The 12,964-nt window shown below is 34.1% G+C and overlaps 2 protein-coding genes across 2 annotated transcripts; one reads left to right on the top strand and one right to left on the bottom strand.

Moving 5' to 3' along the window:
• Positions 1 to 820: 820 nt before the first annotated feature.
• LOC125223235 (uncharacterized) lies at positions 821 to 4,242 on the top strand. Its single transcript, XM_048126282.2, has 8 exons — positions 821 to 1,851; positions 1,939 to 2,033; positions 2,139 to 2,242; positions 2,341 to 2,441; positions 2,527 to 2,630; positions 2,904 to 3,341; positions 3,443 to 3,574; positions 3,834 to 4,242. Exons 1-8 carry the CDS (start codon positions 1,594 to 1,596, stop codon positions 3,988 to 3,990), a joined length of 1,389 nt encoding a protein of 462 aa, XP_047982239.1. The 5' UTR covers positions 821 to 1,593; the 3' UTR covers positions 3,991 to 4,242.
• A 104-nt stretch (positions 4,243 to 4,346) lies between these two features.
• On the bottom strand, positions 4,347 to 6,925 carry LOC125207533 (2-phytyl-1,4-beta-naphthoquinone methyltransferase, chloroplastic-like). The gene is made up of 7 exons (XM_048106917.1): positions 6,750 to 6,925; positions 6,568 to 6,632; positions 6,282 to 6,372; positions 5,642 to 5,730; positions 5,332 to 5,527; positions 4,900 to 4,999; positions 4,347 to 4,691 (listed from the first exon to the last, which is right to left on the bottom strand). The coding sequence occupies exons 1-7, from the start codon at positions 6,894 to 6,896 to the stop codon at positions 4,591 to 4,593; spliced, it is 789 nt and encodes a 262-aa protein (XP_047962874.1). The 5' UTR covers positions 6,897 to 6,925; the 3' UTR covers positions 4,347 to 4,590.
• Between the last annotated feature and the right edge of the window lie 6,039 nt (positions 6,926 to 12,964).

The raw sequence follows: 12,964 nt of genomic DNA, 5'->3' as shown, positions 1-12,964 counted from the left end.
CCTTTCGAGAACTTTTTTTTTCTATTTGAAAATTATTAAAAACTCTTCTTCAGCCTTCACCAAGTTAATATTATTGGAGAGTAAATAATCAAAATTGGAATGGTAGAATGGGTTGAACTGCACTTTTGTATCAAAATTGCAGAAGTAAAAAATGGATGTCCTTGTTGGAGAGGATAAAGAAGAGTAAACTTTTTAAAAAATAATAATATAATATTATTATATTAGCTTTCGTGTTAAACATGTAGACATGAAGATAAATTATTTCCTTGAAAATTGTAAAGTGTTAAATTTTATATCGTTTCAACTTTCAAATATCAATAGTATTAAAATTTCATTTGAGGTACCTCTATAAGAATATTAAAATATCATCAAATGGTACCCTTGTTTTAGAAAGACCAGAATGCCCTTAGTGGCATTTTGGTTAAATTCAAGTGGAAAAAGGATTTAAAAGTCCATAAACATTGAACAAATCCTTCAAATAATATTAAATTCATACATAGAGATGTGTGGCGATATTTTTAAAACATAGGAGTATCTAGCGTTCGAACCTCCATACATAGGTACTAAATTTGTAATTCACTCTTTTTTAAAATCATTGTAAACAAAATCAAAAACTCGAATTTATGAACCAATAAAACAAAAACCAACCACATGGAAATGAATGATGAAATCATTTGATTTATGGATAAGCGCCAGTTGGTGGAGTTGGTTTGACACAGAAAAGGAACCTTCCAGCCCTCAACCAGCACATTCCAGTGATTCCAAGTTTCAAACGATACTCTAAAATCTTGTTACTCTACTCCCACTTATTTAAAAAGCACCAACCACATGGAAATGAATGATGAAATCATTTGATTTATGGATAAGCGCCAGTTGGTGGAGTTGGTTTGACACAGAAAAGGAACCTTCCAGCTCTCAACCAGCACATTCCAGTGATTCCAAGTTTCAAACGATACTCTTAAATCTTGTTACTCTACTCCCACTTATTTAAAAAGCACAAATCACACATTAATTCCTTGTTAGCAAATGTAAACAACCTTTTTCCCGCTGACGTGGCACACTAAAACCCCAATATTCTTCTTTCCTCTCAGAATTTCAAATCGTCTGGATTCTGGAACAATCTTGTCTCGTTCCAATTTGTGTGGGGTCAGCTCAATTGGGGAAATGTCTCTGGCACCCGATAAAATAAGGGCACGTGGATGAAGTAGCTTTGACGATACAAGAAATTGGTGAAAGGTAGGTTATGAGAAAATTTGGGAGCTCAATTTTGAAAAGTCTCAACAAATGGAAGTAAAGAAACATTTTTTCTGCATGCCTTAAATATGAAACTCGTTTCATCCCACCACCACATTCTTTTAACAGGAAGGGTCCCTCAAGAAATTACTCTCACCTCTTTCTCGTTCATTTCTTGATTCTTGAGAGTTGAGAGGGCCTTTTCTTGATTAAGGATTTGATTTTTTGATGTTTGAGAGCCTTCTCTTGAATTTATTCTTGTAGAAGGCTCAAAGACATTGCTTTTACTTCATCTGTGTGTCGATTGGCCACACACATAATTCTCTTTTGAGTGAGAGAGAGATAGGGGGGAGAGAGAGGATGTTTAGGTGGTGGGTGTCAAGTCTCCAATTGTTGGAGCTGTTTGTGAGCTCCTTGGTGCATTTGTTGTTTGGATTCTACATTTTTAGCACGGCTGTGGCTGGCGATCTGTCTCAAACAATAAATGATTTGTTTTTCAAGCCTAATTTGGCTAGTGGCTTGCAAAATGATGAGGTTGAAAAGCAGAAATCCATCACTTCTGTAGATGATTTGCCCCCAATTGTGCTAGTTCATGGCATCTTTGGCTTTGGGAAAGGGGTATGTATGCTGCTGATTGGGGTTTCCATTTTCTTGAAGGTTTTTGTGAAGTTTTTCAAGATTGAATCTTTGTAACTGTTTTAACAGAAATTAGGAGGCCTGTCTTATTTTGCTGGAGCTGAGAAGAAAGATGAGAGGGTGCTTGTCCCTGATTTAGGCTCATTAACTAGCATATATGACAGGTTGGTTTTGTCTCAAAAGTTATTTTAAAAATGCCCCTTTTTGCACTTATGTTTGTTGGTTTGATTGATTGTTAATTTCTGCGAATGATTGAATGTCGGGTTTAGGGCTAGAGAATTGTTCTATTACCTTAAAGGAGGGCAAGTTGATTATGGTGAGGAACATAGCAAGGCTTGTGGGCACACTCAGTTTGGTAGAGTTTATGAGAAAGGTGAAAACTTTGATCTCATATTTGATCTGTGAAAGAAGAAGACGTCCTCGTCTTTAATCTCTTGTTTGATGTTTCTACTTGCAATTTGTGATGTGTAGGGAATTACCCTGAATGGGATGAGGATCACCCCATTCACTTTGTGGGGCATTCGGCCGGTGGGCAAGTTGTTCGAGTCTTGCAGCAAATGCTTGCTGATAAGGTACAGTGTTCGATGAATTTGTTGCGAGTTGAATACTAAAACAATCTCGAATTTGGATTTTTGATGAGTTTTAGTTCAATTTCAGGCATTTAAGGGATATGAAAACACTTCTCCAAACTGGGTTCTGAGCATAACGTCCTTGTCTGGAGCATTCAATGGCACAACCAGAGCCTATATGGATGGAATTCAGTAAGTTCTCATCATTGTTGAAATATTGAACACATACATTAGTTATCATCTCTTTATGAACTATGTTGCCTTTGAGTAAAATAGCAATGAGATTGATTTTGTCAATTTCTACAACTTGGAATCATGTTGAGTTGTTGATTGCATAAGGGTGTATGAAGTAGATATGTAAACATTGAATCCAATTCTTGGTCTGATTTTGGGCAATAGCACTTTGATGAATAGAAGTACTGGCCAAGCAGTTCCTGATTTCTCATAAACGTTGATTGTTTTTAGGCCAGAAGATGGGAAGTCACTGAAGCCTGTCTGCCTGCTGCAGCTGTGCCGGATAGGAGTGATTCTCTACGACTGGTTTGACATCCCATGGCTGAAGAACTACTATAATTTTGGGTTTGATCATTACAACATGTCTTGGAAGCAGATAGGTATTTGGGGTCTTGTCAATTGCCTCATGGGGAAGACCGGCCCTTTTGCATCCGGAGACTGGATTCTTCCCGATCTCACAATCCAAGGGTCGATCAGATTGAACAGCAATATTCAGACGTTCCCTGACACATACTACTTCAGCTACGCCACCAAACAGACAACGAAAGTCATGGGCATCACAGTCCCATCTGGCCTTCTTAGAATACACGCTCTACTATTTATCCGAGTTTTGCAGATGTGTGTGTGGCGTCACCCTCCTGATGTCCCCCCTCCTTACAAGGGATACCGGTGAGTGTTAAGCTGATCTTGGTCGTCCACTCTCATTTCATGCCATTGCAGTATCAAGATTCACACAATTATGGCCCTAATGCGGCGAATTTTTCTTACAGAGACGAAGAGTGGTGGGACAATGATGGAGCGCTCAACACCATATCCATGACACACCCTCGTCTCCCAGTTGAGCATCCTAATCACCTTGTGGTAAAAGATTCAGAATGCCAGCTTTTACAACCAGGCATATGGTTCGTGCCTCTTTCCCCTCGTCTCATCTACAAGATGCATGCCCTTCTTGCTGCTGCAGATGCGATTATTCTTGAATAAACGCGTCTTAGCTTCTCCTGCATTCTCATTTGACATGACTAAAGCCCATTTCTAATTATTTTCATTCATTATCTTAGAGAAATTCATCCAAGAATAAAGATTCGACACACTACTACTCTACCTATCCTAGTTGCATTACATCTTGTTTCGATTAAGACGTGTATGAGACGTGGTCTGCAGGTATTACAAGATTGTGGAAGGTGATCACATCCTCTTCATTATTAACCGGGAGAGGGCCAGGCTTCAGTTTGATTTGATGTACGACAGCATTTTTGAACGATGCAGGAAGCACGCATTCAGGAAGAAGCCAACAATGCCAAATCAACTAAGTCAATAGCATATGAAAGAAGAGAATTGGTAGAGATTTGATACTATATTTTTTAATCTCTTATTTTTCTTTCTTTCTCTAGTGTAGCTGGGCTGGGAAAGCAAGTATAGTGCAGAGATGTTTGCTTGCCACATTAGCAGAAATTCTATCTTTACCATTGTACTACCTATACAGCCATTTTTTTTTCTAACAATATTGTTTCTTAGAGGATGTAACAGTATTGTTGAAATATTGTATCTAACTACATCTGTTGGTCTCAAATCCTATCATTTATACTTGTATGTAATTATTAACTGTTAATTCCAACAAAATATTGAATAACATTAGGTGCTGTAGAATTTTATTCTAAAAAATTCTCACCCTCATTATGTGTAATTGGTGTAAATCTTGACATTTTCATTCATCAATGTAGTGATACAAACAGATTTTAGTATAGATTAAACACTAACTTATGCATAGGCACAAAATTGCCAAGGATGTTGTGCTTGTGGGGAGGCTGATGTATGTATACATATCATATTTAAACCTATCTACAGCATCACTCAACTATAAAAAACAGGTAAAAAACGTGATTCAGTTTGAGAAGATCAGACAGGCAATGGAACCTTCCTAACGGGTCGCCACCAAATTCCCCATGAACCCTGCACCAATCTCATAGAACTTGGCCTCAGAAAAGCTCACTTCTCCAGCTAGCTTCTCCAACTCGTTTCCTGCATCAGAACACAACCAATAGTTAATGAATCATGTTTGATCTTCCTCATAACAGTGGATAAACTGATAGTGCAATTTGTTTTTCGTGGCTTTGCTTTGTGGTGCTGTGCTCACTGAAGTAGATTTTGCCAAACATCACAATTTCTGCTTCAGATTCCTCAATCCAATTTAAATAGTGTATGTAGACAAACGAAATAGGAAATATACCCGTCAGATATTCCTTGATTGAGTTCTTCAAGTAATGGTACTCGTTGGCTAGGCCATAGCCACTTGCAATAGGAACCACTATGCAGTCAATCATCCAATCCTGAAAAAAGAAAGATATGGGCATGGCCTAAAGATGTTTAATGAAATTCAAACACACACACATACACATAACTGTAACTTAGTTTAAGTGGTTGTTTAAGAGAACCAGAGCTAGATGTACATGCAAGAGACATAATTTGCTAGCTTATTGTTGGAGATAGATGCTTGGAGAAATTGATGCAGTTCTGCCAAGATTTACTTTTATTTAGGAGTTGTTCTTTATTTATTTCTTCATTAAACTCTTCAATTCAGAAATAAAAAATAGACAGAGACTTATGATATCAGAAAGAATGAAAATTATTGGACTGGAAAATTCGTTTAGTAATTACACACCTGAATCGAAGAGTTTAATGAGCTAGTGCTTTTGTTGAAGTCAAGAATAGATACTTTTGAACCAGGTTTCAGAACTTTATACATCTCCTCCATAGCTTTTCTCCTATCTACAATATTCCGTAAGCCATAGCCAATTGTTGCAGCATCAAACGAGGATTTTGAGAATGGTAAATTGACTGCGTCTCCTTCAATCCACCTGGGATTAACCAAGTTTCATGAAGGGGGTTCAAGTAAAGACATAAAGCTTCAAGGCACACTTTGGTCATATTTTCCATCTTCAAATTTTAGCTGTGAGATAGGATATGCTTACTCGATGTTCTTGTAACAGGCCTTTGATCGTTCACTCTGGCGACTTGCAGCAATTTGTAACTGCTCCCTTGAGAAATCGAGAGCAATCACCTAACAGATCAACAGTGAAAGTGAATTTAAGACATGGATCCCAAAATGAGTCACAAGATGTCCCTAGCACGAGCTATCCAGCTCGACAGGCCAAAATGCCCGTAAATTTCAAGAGTCTAAATACTTCTAAATCTATTAACTATTAGGTTTGATGAAGATAATGACATACTACTATTATACAAGAAGATTTCGACCAGGCTTGGTATGCCAAGATCAAAGAGAAATTTAAAGACCTCATTGATATAAACAATATTTACATGTTGATGACATCTCAAAACAGTTCACCAGATTACATATTGATAGATCATCAAATCAAACCCTTCATATCCTGACAAAACTCAACCAACTCTATACGTAGTACCTCGGTCAAGTATGAGTCAGTCTGATCAAATTTCATAGCAGTTACACCTTAAAATCTCAGCTGACAAACAGACAGTTCATTTCGGAAAATAAGAAACAACAGCTAAATATACCTAAGGATTAGATTATTAGATTAAAAAAAAGTAGTTGTAAACATAAAGAAGGTGGACAAGATGGGGAGGAAAGCAAACCTTGCCCGTGATCCCAACTTTCTCAGATAACAGAAATGCCAAATCCCCACTTCCACAACAAACATCCAACACAGTATCTCCTTCTTTCACTCTGTTTTCACATATATAAAACCTTGCTTTTCATAACATCAAACTCAAACCAAACAAATTCAAACTTAATATTTTCAAATTGCAGTTAATTATTAACATATTGTAAACATGCATTCATCAATTATCCATATCTATAGCCTTCACAAATATACACAAAATTCAAAATTAGAGAGAGAGAGGGAAGCAGAAAATATACCCGCTCCAGGAAACAGTCATCCGCTTCCACACTCTATGCCTTCCTAAACTAAACAAGTCATTCAACTGCAAACGAAGCCCTCATAAACCAATATTCAATTTGAGATAAAGGAAAATATCACAAACTCGAGCTAAATTGCGGAATTAAACCAAAATAAAGCCTGTCAAAATGGAGGTGCTCACGTTATCATAAACAGGTGCAATGCGGTTAAAAAGCGCCTGCCGGTCAGCTGCGCACCTGACCGGTCTGATAATGGAGCGTGAATCCGGCCGCGGCCGGCGCCGGCGCCCAGCGATGGAGGGAAGAGCAAATTGAAGTGTAGTAGCCATTTTCACCTTTTTTCTGAAAAACTCTTCAATTTGATTGGCGTTTTATACGAGATCAGTTGCGGGTGTATGTACACCCGCCAATAATAAATTAGTTAGTTAATTGTTATCTCTATTTCAAATTAGCCCCTAGGGATTTAAATATTTGCATTATTAGACTGAAATGAATTATTTTATCTCAATGCTATTGCTTCCAAGTTGAGTGGGTTGTAATTATGGATTGAGGAATATAGGACTTATGGGAATATAACTAAAAGAATAACTAAAAAACATAAATGATTTCTATTCCTATGAATGTGATTAAATGCAAACTCTAAATATTGTACAAACTTCAAACTATAATCTAAACTGTTAGAAAATATCAACAGATGATAAAATAATAGCAACAAAAAATGTCAACACAATGTCAATGGTTCATGCTGTGTTGAAATTGTTTTGACATTGTATTGATATTGTTTTGACATCAAAATCTTAAAATTTTACACTGTGTTGATATTGTATTGACATTGTGTTGAAAAGTTTGGAGTTTGTACCATATATGAATTTGCATTTTATCACTACCCGCGTAGCGTGTGTGCATAACTCACGTCCGAGGCGAAGAAACTGTCTCATCTTTGTATACATTTAGATAACTTTTCTATGTATAAGCTTTTTTTTTAAGACGGCGAGTTATTCATTTTTAACATGGTGTTAGAGCATGCTCAAATCAATATGAATTACTTCCCCTCGTCCTTGAAAATTTGTCACCTATTTCCATTTTCGTCCGTCCCTAAAAATTTGTCACATTTCACTTTTACCATTTTTGGTAGTGGACCCTACATTCCACTAACTCATTTACACTCACATTTTATTATAAAACTAATATATAAAAGTAGGACCCACATGTCACCAACTTTTTCAACCCACTTTCTATTACATTTCTTAAAATCCGTGTCGGTCAAATGGTGACGAATTATTAGGAACGGAGGGAGTAATTTATTGTGTATGTGAAAGTCTGATGTTTATTCTGGTTCAGACGTATGTGGTGTGTTGAAAAATTCATATTCTTGTCTCATATTGACTTCGTAATCATCATGTCTAATTTATATAGTACTCCCCGCGTCTCATAAAAGATGTCTCACTTTCCTTTTTAGATGTCTCACTATAGATGTCACATTTTCATTTTTAGAAAAAGTTCTATCTCACAATATATAAATAATATAATTTCTCTTTGTGAAGTCTTTGAAAGGAGTGAATGACCTATTTCTACATGGTATCAGACCAGTGCCTAAGTTGATGTGGATCTTTTTTCCGCATGTGTTGAAGTCCGATATGCCTTTCGGCCTACATGTGCAGTGGCATGTTGAATACCCCTATTTGTGTCCCACTTTCACTTTGTGATGATCATGTCTTAATAATATATTCTAGGATAACTCTCTTTCTTATAAGGCATTTTAAGGGGATGGGTGACTCATTTCTATATATTATTAGAGCAAGCACAAATCAATATAGATTTCTTTGTTGAGCGTGTGGAAGTTTGATGTTTGTTTTGATCCACACACGTCGGGGCGTGTTGAAAAATCTCATTCTTGTTCCATATCAATTTGTAATAATGACTATGTCTTGTGTACTAATTTGATAACTTTATCTCCTTTTTGATATCTTTTAAGAAGATGAGTGGTATCATAATTACATCAATGAAATTTATATTTACATTTTATAGTTTAATAATGGATATACTTTGATAGTTCCTTTTATTTATTTTATGTCGCCTCGATAGCTTCATCTAGAGTTTATTTATGGATTACTCCCTCTTTGCCTTATTAAAAGTTATTTTTTGCTATAAAAGTTCGTCCCAATTTAAGAATCACATTTAGATTTTTTTATATTTAATCATACAATTTTACCCCATTGTTCATCAAAATTACATCAAAATGACATTATCTACATTAAAATAAACCAATAAATATCTTTTAAATCCAAAAAGTCAAAAGAGATCCACTTCAATCAACTCACTTCATTTATTACACACTCCACCATCTTACTTCATTTATTACACACTTCAATTTTTTTTAAAACCGAAGCCATAACTATATTTAACTCTTAATCTGGGACGGAGGGAGTATTATTTATACGGAATCATCTAGTTGGTCTAGTGACTATTCATGATCAAAATATCATGTGGTTCATGTATCTTGATAAAACTTAATTGTTATAAACAGATCTAATGGAGTAGTATAATTATACGTTATGTTTTCATGTATCTATTTATTGATATGTGCTTCTACTTAATCTAATTGTAATAGAGAAATCAATTATCGTAGCCTGATTTTAGAGTTCGGCCTGCTAAACTAACCAGCTATGCGAAGCTAATCCTACATCTAAAACAAATCCATCATTTCACATATAGTAGACTTGCAACTTTACTACTTTCATTGCCTGCCACCAACGTTGTATAGTGTATAGTAGACCTTTTTTACTTTAATTTTTAGTTTTATTTTTATATTTATTAGGAGTTCTTTGAATACTGATATACATGAAAATGTAAAAGCACTCGGTGGACTAGTCTATTCGAAGTAAATCGATAACTAACCCATCCTCATAGGTTGCTAATCACCTACATACTTAAAACAGATATGATATTTTTATTCGAATCCAAATTAAACATAGTATCACACATAATTATGTAACAACTTGAACTAATGTTTAAAACTTGAACCGAACGCGAATTACCATATTGTTTGGTCTAATTAAGTCAATAAGGTGTACATATGGGCCACTATGGACCAGAATTGAAACCAATAGACATTAAATTGTCTGTTGCGAACCAAAAAAATGACTAGTTCGATCTCAAATCACCTGCCAATATTTAAATTACTGATATTATTAGGCATATGAGTTATGACTTATCTAAATTCTAATTATAGGATTTTCCTTTCCTCACTTCCCCTCTTTCACCCACCACCATCTATCGTGCCGTCGTCTATCACCCTCTTTCGCATCACCGCTTTTTGACACATCCGCAACGCTTTTTGACACGTCCGCAACGACACCTTCACCATCTTGTCATGATCACACTTTACTAATAATGAAAAAACTCAGAAGACCGCAACTAGGGGTGAGAGCACAAGAGGGGAAAGAAAAGAAGAAATAGTATCAAAAATAGAAACCACATTTTTATCACAAATGGTAGTAATACTTTGGATAAGACATATTGTATCATGAAGACACAAGTAGAATATATGGTCATACAATATCATATCATCATAGTCTTTAAACAAAGATAGAACTAAATCTTGTTTTAAAGCACAGCGAAACCAATGAACACGATACCGTATAAAGAGACATGAACCTCTAAGAGTTTATTATGACTAGATCAATATCTTCTCTCAACGACACCACTCAACCACTTCGTTGCATCACCTGCAATTTTAGAAATACATGTAGGGCCGGGTACGAAGGTAATCAATAGACACATCGCCAAATGATACAATAATATCTTGAAAATATTGTCAAGTCATTACAATACCACTTGAGTGTTTTCTAGATTCAAGTTTATTAAATTCTTTGTGAGATAAAGTTCGACTGATAAGTCTAAATTCTTAAAAGACTTAGAGATTACTAAGTTATTTAACTAACGAAGATTAAATTCTTGGACTAATTAGTCTGGAGACTATTTTCTTGAGGCTTATAGTTAATTCAAGAGATTTTCTCATCCTCGAGCTTTATTCGGCTCAGAGGTTTGGTCTTTAACTAATTATACAGGAAAATTTTAATTACGATAGAAAATTCATCAAGGAATTAATTTATTCTCATAGAGGTATTAACTCAGAGATTACATTTTATTCTTCATAAATTAATCCGAAGATTAATTCCAAAAATTAAATCAAAATATTTAATTTTACATTTCTCTTTAGATTAAGTCTAAGATAATTTGTTGCTTAAATTCAACTATTTAAATTTCGCGGTAATTAACTAATCTTTAATTAATTATTTAATGAAATCCAGATATTTAATATGACGAGCTTAATTTGTCCAGAACTAGTGATTTAATTTAAACTAGCTCAATTAATTAATCGAACCATTTAGCAATTAAAATACAAGCTAGACATCAGTTAAAATGATGGCTCCAAAAATTTTATGTATTTAAGTTAAAGGAGCCCAACCCTAAATATAATTTTAAAATGAAATATTAGTATTTTTTGTATTCAAATACTCCCTCCGTCCCACTCCAAATGTAACATTTATATTATGGCACGAGATTTTATATAGTGTTATTTTGTAAGTTTAGTGCAGAGAATAAAATAACAGAGAGAGAAAAAGTAAAGAGAGTGGTGGGACATCCCAAAAAAAAAAATGATTCACTTAAAGTGGGACAAAGGTAATAATTAAAAGAGTGAACTACAAAAATGGTCCCTGGACTATGAGTTTATCTCGCCCATAGTCCCTGGACTTTAAAAATATCGTCAGACATCCCTGGACTAAGGGTTTATCTCGAAAATGGTTCTTTTTCACTGTTTTCGGTCGAAAATCCCCTTTTGGGGGTTTTGGGGGGTTTGACAATTTGGTCTTTTTACACTTTTAACATTTTAAATATGATATTATTTCACTAATGTACGAACTAAACCTGATATTATTTCAAATTATCATTCTTCTTCCCTTTTGTTATTCTTCACTTTGTTTCTTTGTTTCAATATTAGATTTAATTTTACAAAATTAAATTTTAAATTTTAATTTTTAAATATTAATAAATTTTTTATTTAAAACAATTATTAAATAATAAAAATTAATAGTCATAATCAATATTTGACAGTGTCTAATATTTAATCAATAAGGTATGACAACGCCTTAGTTTTAATCAATATTTAATAGTTTTAATCATAAATACATCATATAACACAATTTATTCTGAAATAAATATGCATCTAATGTAAAACTAATATAATTTTCGTTTATTAATTCGAAAACAATCAAAATTTACTAGAAAATTTCAACAAAAATACTCCTATATAAAATTTTTAGTAGGATCAAATTTTTAGTCAACTTCATAATATTCAATCACAAGAAATTATAACAACCAAACGAAGGCTAAATAGAATAGCTCTTATTTTTCCATCATGATTAATACTCCCTCCGTCCCAAGTTACTTGAGTAGTATTCCATTTTGAGTTATCCCAAGTTACTTGAGTCATTTCTCTTTTTAGCTAAAAAACTAAACATCTAATCACACTTATTTTATTCTTTCTTTTACTTTATCCTCTCCCATCTCTCTTACTTTATTCTCTTTTCTACTTTATTTAAATCACTAAACACAACTTTCTTAAATCCATGCCGAAAAGAAACGCCTCAAGTAACGTGGGACGGAGGGAGTATTATTTTTCGGTACTTCTTTAATTCAGCTGAATATTATTTTAAATAACAAAAATTAATAGTTTTAATCAATATTTATAGTGTCCATGAATTAATAGTTTTAATTAAAAAACTTTATTGATATTTAAAAATCAAAATTTAAAATTTAATTTTATAAAATTTAATTTAATACTGAAATAAAGAAACAAAGTGAAGGATGACAAAAGGGAAGAAGAATGATAATTTTGAAATAATATCAGATTTAGTACATAATTGAAATAATATCAGATTTAAAATGTTAAAAGCGTAAAAAGATCAAATTGCCCAAACCCCCCAAAAGGGTATTTTCGACCGAAAACAGTAAAAAATGACCATTTTCGAGATAAACCCTTAGTCCAGGGATGTCTGGCGATATTTTTAAAGTATAGGGACTATGAGCGAGAAAACCCATATAGTCCAGGGACCATTTTTGTAGTTCACTCTAATTAAAATGGTATTATATTATGGTATGGTGTACCAAAAGTCGATGTATCGTAAATACGGTATGCTGGATTTCTGTATGCTATATCAAAAATTTGGTATGGTAAAAGTGTTGGAAATATTATTCTCAAGATAGTTGAGTCATATTCCTTTTTGGTTTGTCTCAAGGTAGTTGAGTCATTTCTCTTTTTTTTAGCAAAAACTCTAACTCCTCTCATACGTTACTACATCTCCCTTCTTTTCTCTGTAATCTTTAACACCTA

Source organism: Salvia hispanica, chromosome 1 (assembly GCF_029641045.1).
Source record: "Salvia hispanica isolate PSC_SH4W2 chromosome 1, Shi_PSC_v1, whole genome shotgun sequence".
In the NCBI taxonomy this organism is placed as follows: domain Eukaryota; kingdom Viridiplantae; phylum Streptophyta; class Magnoliopsida; order Lamiales; family Lamiaceae; genus Salvia; species Salvia hispanica.
This window is presented reverse-complemented; position numbering and strand designations above follow the sequence as displayed.